The 6,973-nt window shown below is 44.1% G+C and overlaps 1 protein-coding gene across 3 annotated transcripts in view; it reads left to right on the forward strand.

The window, feature by feature from the left end:
* The window catches only part of Prickle1 (prickle planar cell polarity protein 1), a 93,200-nt gene extending 86,941 nt beyond the window's left edge, over positions 1-6,259 (forward strand). For all 3 annotated transcript variants that reach the window (XM_048366070.1, XM_048366074.1, XM_048366081.1), the window contains exons 7-8: positions 169-1,032; positions 4,298-6,259. In XM_048366070.1, the coding sequence (XP_048222027.1) occupies positions 169-1,032; positions 4,298-5,157 (1,724 nt within the window). In that variant the 3' untranslated portion in view covers positions 5,158-6,259. The remainder of the gene's footprint in view (positions 1-168; positions 1,033-4,297) is intronic.
* The last annotated feature ends 714 nt before the right edge of the window (positions 6,260-6,973 follow it).

Raw genomic sequence — 6,973 nt, forward strand, 5'->3', positions numbered from 1 at the left:
AAAGGACAGTGCCTAAGCATTGAGTTTAGGCCCCAGGACTTTCCCCACCCCAAAAAGGAACAAGACAGAGCATTTCTGTCACCCAAGAGTTCCCTTTGGGACTGGTTTCTTTTTTGGTACTCCCTCATTTCAAGCAGTAAGCTGTGCTTCTACCCTTTGACCAAACAGGTGTTGACCACGCACAGATGACCTATGATGGGCAGCACTGGCATGCCACGGAAGCATGCTTCTCCTGTGCCCAGTGCAAGGCTTCTTTGTTGGGCTGTCCCTTCCTTCCTAAACAAGGCCAGATTTATTGCTCCAAAACCTGCAGCCTTGGTGAAGATGTCCATGCCTCCGATTCTTCTGACTCTGCATTCCAGTCAGCCCGATCAAGGGACTCCAGGAGGAGTGTCCGCATGGGCAAAAGCAGTCGGTCAGCTGATCAGTGCAGACAGTCCCTTCTCTTATCCCCAGCTCTGAACTACAAGTTTCCGGGCCTTTCAGGCAATGCCGAGGATACCCTTTCTCGGAAGCTAGATGACCTGAATCTTTCCAGGCAAGGGGCAAGTTACGCCAATGACGAATTCTGGAAAGGCAGAGTAGAACAAGAAACTCCCGAAGACCCCGAAGAATGGGCAGAGCATGAAGATTATATGACACAGCTCCTCCTCAAGTTCGGTGATAAAAGCCTCTTTCAGCAACAGTCCAGTGAGATGGATATAAGAGCCAATGAGCACTGGATATCTGATAACATGGTTAAAAACAAGACCGAGTTAAAGCAAAATCATCAGAGCCTTGCAAGTAAAAAATACCAATCTGATATGTACTGGGCCCAGTCACAAGATGGACTGGGTGATTCTGCATATGGCAGCCACCCTGGCCCTGCAAGCAGTCGGAGGCTCCAGGAACTGGATCTGGACCACGGTGCCTCAGGATATAATCATGAACAAACGCAGTGGTATGAAGATTCTCTGGAGTGCTTGTCAGACTTGAAACCAGAGCAAAGTGTTCGAGATTCTCTGGATTCTTTGGCTTTGTCTAATATCACAGGTATGCAATTTACAGAGTTGAGGGTATTTGGTAAAAGGGAGCCATTACGGATTTCATTAGGGTATGGTATATTATTAAAAACCCAGGACTTAAGGGAAGACTTTTGTTTGTTTGTTTGTTTGCCAGTCCTGGGCCTTGGACTCAGGGCCTGAGCACTGTCCCTGGCTTCTTTTTGCTCAAGGCTAGCACTCTGCCACTTGAGTCACAGCGCCACTTCTGGCCATTTTCTGTATATGTGGTGCTGGGGAATCAAACCTAGGGCTTCATGTATACGAGGCAAGTGCTCTTGCCACTAGGCTATATCCCCAGCCCAAGGGAAGACATTTTATGTAAAGCTACATTATAGTGAAATAAAGGTATCTCTAAGTGAATGCATCCATAATTTTTTTGTTTTTGCCAGTCCTGAGGCTTGAACTCAGGGCCTGAGCACTGTCCCTGGCTTCTTTTTGCTCAAGGCTAGCACTCTACCTCTTGAGCCAGAGTGCCACTTCTGCCTTTTTTTGTGTATGTGGTGCTGAGGAGTCAAACCCAGGGCTTCATGCATGCTAGGCAAGCATTCTACTGCTAAGCCACATTCCCAGCCCCCTATATATATTTTTAACACAACTTTTTTGTTTTGTTTTTCTTTGTTTTTGGCTAGTCCTAGGGCTTGAACTTGGGACCTAGGCATTGTCCCTGCCTGAGCTTTTCTTGCTTAACGCTGGTGCTCTACAACTTGAGACACAGCTCCAACTTCTGGCTATTCTGTGATAGTTTTAATTAGAAATGGAATCCCAGGGACTTTCCTGAATAGCTAAGATGACAGGTGTGAGCCATTGGCACTTGCTTAACACAGCAGTATTAACCTTCATTTTGGGTTTGGTTTTTTTTTGGGGGGGGGGGGCGGGGGTTGCCAGTCCTGGGGCTTGAACTCTGTGCTTGGTCACGGTCCTGCTCCCTTTCCCCCCGCCCCCCCCCTCAAGTCTAGCATTCTACCACTTAAGTCACAGCACCATTTCTGGCTTTCTTTTTTCCTGTGATTAATTGGAGATAACAGCTGCACAGACTTTCCTGCCTGCACTGGCTTTGAACCTGGATCCTCAGATCTCAGCCTCCTGAGTAGATAATAGGCATGAGCCACCAGTGTCCAGCAGTATTAACCCTGGTTTAAGGAAGAGAAATTGGATTTGGTTGAATAAGAAAATTTATAGCTGGATTGTATACAAAAGATCTCTGCATTCTTTGATTATATTATATAGTGTACTTTATAAGCTTATGGATTTTTGCTTTGTTTTGATGTTTTCCTGAATTACCCTGTTGCAAGATTGTTCAAAAATATTTGAGATTTGTTTTGTTTTGTTTTTACTTAAAATGCAAGCATCTCAAAGGGTTCTGAATGCAAGATGGCCTAGAACCCAGCTAGTTAAGATTCTCTTGTGATAAGGCCTTTGGCCACAGAAATGTCCTCATTCAGCTAGTTTTATAGTCACATTGTGATACCCAGTCCTTTGATAAAGGTAATGTTACTGTAATAAAACCAAGAAAGGGATGAATGGCTGCCCTCTACCAAGAATGACCTGTGCAAAAGAGATGAGTAGTAGTTACCCTCGGTTGGTGGACTTGTCAGCAGTAATGCCTGAAATAAAAGGGAGTGAGTGGAGGAAGAAGTATGGCAGGCCTCGTGCAAGGTATTTTAAAATTAAAAAAAGAAAAAGAAAAAGACAGCCATGATGTGGGGCAAGTTCAAGTGTTAGAGACAGAACTGGAAGTATAGCGTGTGGCTCAGTAATAATAGAGCGTATTCTTAACATGTGTAAGTTCTGGGTTCAATCCCCAGCACATGAAAAAAAATGGTAGGAACTGATAATTCCTTAATAACAACAAGTGGTTTTAAAGAGTTACATAGTCTCCAGCGAATCACAATCCACACCACCCTCCATTGTCCTTTAGTCTACTAGGTTATATGTTTATTATGACAAAGGAGAGTCTTAGTTTTGAGAAATGTTCTGAAATAAGATGAATCAACAAGGCACTGGTGGCTCATGTCTACCATCCTAGCCGCTAGGGAAGCTGAGATAGGATGATTGCAGATCAAAGCCTAGGTAGGCAAGTCTGTGAGACTCTGATTACCTACCAAAATGCTAAGGTGGAGCTGTGACTCAAGAGGTAGAGTATGAGCACCAGCCTTAAGTGAAAAGGCTAAGGGAGTATTTGAGACCCTGATTTCAAGCACCAGTACCAGCATAAAAATAAAGTAAAAGGATTCATCTGGAAGTAGCATATTTTAAGAGTTGATAAGACCGGAAAGTCCTTTTGACATCATACAGTATCAGTTGCAATCGCTCTGCTCTGCCATTGTGAAAGCAAATATAGACAATGTGTGAAGTAGGAGCTGCTAGTGCCACTCTACACAAACAGGCTGTTGGGCTGTGGATTCCCAATGGCCCATGATGCTGATCAAAGGAAAAGACTGACTTGAGAGATGTTCATTGAGGCAACTTGACTTTAATGGATGCAATAATGTAAGCTTCCACAGCTTATGACAATGCATGAAAAGGCTATTGTGAAGAGCTGGCAAGATTTCTGCTGCTTATGCCATGTGCTAGAATAATTTTTGGCTCCAAAACAGTGGCCCTGCTGGGAATATGGCCTAGTGGCAAGAGTGCTTGCCTCCTACACATGAAGCTCTCTCCATTCGATTCCCCAGCACCACATATATGGAAAACAGCCAGAAGGGGCGCTGTGGCTCAGGTGGCAGAGTGCTAGCCTTGAGCGGGAAGAGGCCAGGGGTGGTGCTCAGGCCCTGAGTCCAAGGCCCAGGACTGGCCAAAAAAAAAAAAAAAGCTGGGTTCAAAACAGTGACCCTTGTATCATTAACAAAGTCATACTTCTCAATTTGTGAAAAATGCACATTGGTTTAATCAAATATTAAAACAGGACATTTATTATTTTTATGCCATTCCTGAGGCTTGAACTTGAGGCCTGAGCACTGTCCCTGAGATCTTTTGCTTGAGGCTAGCTCTCTATCACTTGAGCTACCACCCCACTTCATTTTTTTGTAGTTAATTGGACATAAGAGTCTCTTGGACTTTTCCTGTCCAGGTTGGCTTCAGACTACAACCCTCAGATTTCAGCATCCTGAGTAGGTAGGTTTGCAGGTATGAGCCACCAGCACCCAATGAAATAGGATATTTTCTTTGAAATGATTGCTTTAGGTGGTGTGTTTGTAACAACTGTCAGAATATTAGGATTTCTAAGAGTCACATCTTGTTTTGGCTTCCTTTAGGGGCTTCTGTGGATGGAGAAAGCAAGCCCAGGCCATCCTTATATTCTCTACAAAACTTTGAGGAGATGGAGGCCGATGAGTGTGAGAAGATGAGCAATATGGGGACTCTGAACTCCTCCATGCTGCACAGGAGTGCAGAGTCTTTAAAAAGTCTAAGTTCAGAGTTGTGTCCAGAAAAAATCATACCTGAGGAGAAACCTGCACACCTGCCGGTGCTCAGAAGATCCAAGTCTCAGTCCAGACCACAGCAGGTAAAGTTTTCGGACGATGTCATCGACAATGGCAGCTACGACAACCTGGAGATCCGGCAGCCACCAATGAGTGAGAGGACTCGGAGACGGGTCTACCATTTTGAAGAGCGAGGATCCAGGCCCCACCACAATCGTCGCCGGAGAAGTCGCAAGTCCCGCTCTGACAATGCCCTGAATCTCGTCACGGAGAGGAAATACACGCCAAAGGACCGACTGCGGCTCTACACTCCGGATAACTATGAGAAGTTCATACAGAATAAAAGCGCCCGCGAGATCCAAGCGTACATCCAGAACGCAGATCTGTATGGACAGTACGCGCATGCCACGTCCGACTACGCACTGCAAAACCCAGGGCTGAATCGGTTTCTGGGTCTGTACGGAGAGGACGAGGACTCCTGGGGCTCCTCCTCCTCCTCCTCCTCCGACTCGGAGGAAGAAGGATATTTTCTTGGACAACCAATCCCTCAGCCCAGGCCTCAGAGATTCACCTATTACACAGACGACCTTTCCAGTCCAGCTTCTGCACTGCCCACCCCTCAGTTTAGTCAGAGGACAACGAAATCCAAGAAGAAAAAGGGACACAAGGGCAAAAACTGTATTATTTCTTAACTAAGTAGCTATGGAGATCATTTGTTATTAAGTCTAGCCACGAACTAGTGGACTTTTATTCTTCTGTAGGAAAAGTTGCTCAAATAGTTTTAAAGTGCTTTCTTTGCCCATGTAAATGAGAACCCTACTGCTGTTTACAGTGTCAGATAACATTAAGGTGTGGTTTCTCCAGTTACCTTCCTTGGATGGGGCCAAGGTGTATCTTGTGCCTGTGACAGGTATAGTTGTTTCCTAGAGCTACTTTGGTTTCCAACCCACATGAGTATGCATACCCAAGAAACTGGTCACCAGGTGATTGGACCGAGTGGCCCTCTTGGAAGATGGAGAGCTCCAGCCACCTTTGTAAAGCAATAGTGTTTGTCATTCCATAAGTCAGTCAGGTTGGCTCAGGTCCTGATTGGTCCTTGTTGTGAGGCATGCATGTCGTCACACAGACCTAGCTAACACTGTGCATCCCTATTGTACGAGGCCACCTTGTCCCCTCTTGGGCCTGGACTAGCCAGGTGAACATTGTTATTGTATTAGTTCCAGCTACAGATTGAGAAAGGAAAAAAAAAATCGCTATTTATAATGTAGAACTTCCTAGACTTAAGTGTATTCCTAATTTAACGGTGCAAATATTAATGTATATACTGTACAGTTCAGATTTTAAAGCTGATATTTTTATATCCCTGAATTGCAAGATGTTTGTTACACTGCAGTGCATAGATTCATTAGGGAATCAGAAGTGGCATTTACAGATGAAACGACTGCTTGTATCTTAGTCAGGGTTTATAAGTTTAGATGATCAAATTTATATTGCCTAGTGATGGAAAGCTGTTTTTTTTTTTTGGATTTGATTTTTGAATTTTAAAAAAAGGCTCTGTATGCATGGTGGGGCTGTGTAAATACTCTTGAAAACCATGGCCCTATTAATCTTACGAGTGTTATTTATGGGTCAAGCAATGTAAACTGTATAAATGTAAAAACAAACTAAAAAGAAAAAAAAAGAAAAATCTCCATACATACCCTTGGAATATATGGTAAAAACAAGTAGAAGCTGTCTGGATGTTTTTCCCTTGGGGTAGGCGGTGCTTGAGCAAGGTAATAGGTATCTTGTGGGGAAGATCCAAAACATAGCCAGTAGAATTTATGGTTTTTGCTGTGCCACTGAGTACACTTCAAGTTGATGAGATTCTAGTTCAAGGGGTAAATTATGTTGGATTTGAAGTAAGGAGCCAATATTTTGTTAATGTCCCATTCCTGCATATACATCTGAGTCCTAATGAAAGGTCATGGTACCATCCAGGGCTTTCCAGGGAGGTATTTAATAACTGCTCAATAAATAACAAACCACCCTTCTGGATACAAGTCTTTACAAACATATTTGGGTAACTTCCACTATTGGGGAGCTATCATTCTGCAGTCTTCCTATTGCTAGCAGGCCTTCCTCTGACTCTTGCATGTCCCACACCCCATTAACAAGTGGACGACACGGACTTGAGGTGCATCTTTCCATGCTCGTCAGGATATGAAAATTGTCAGGCCTTGAAGAGGAGAGAAGGCCAATAGAAGTAAAGCATCAGCTGGACAACCTGCCTAGGCCCATCCCTGGGTAAGATGAGACATTCTAGCTAGTCTATAAAGATTTTCTTTGGAAAAGCTCTCATGGGAAAAGAGCCAGCCTAACTGCAGCATCATTTCCTGGGTCCAATATATTTCCCAAACAAGGTCACCAGGAAAATGAAAGCACATGTATGTGGCAGAAAACTCAAACAGAAACAAAGACATTGGGGCCTCTCCATTCTACTTGTCTCTAGAAGGAAACTAGTTACCC

Source organism: Perognathus longimembris, chromosome 1, assembly GCF_023159225.1.
Source record: "Perognathus longimembris pacificus isolate PPM17 chromosome 1, ASM2315922v1, whole genome shotgun sequence".
NCBI classification, from domain to species: domain Eukaryota; kingdom Metazoa; phylum Chordata; class Mammalia; order Rodentia; family Heteromyidae; genus Perognathus; species Perognathus longimembris.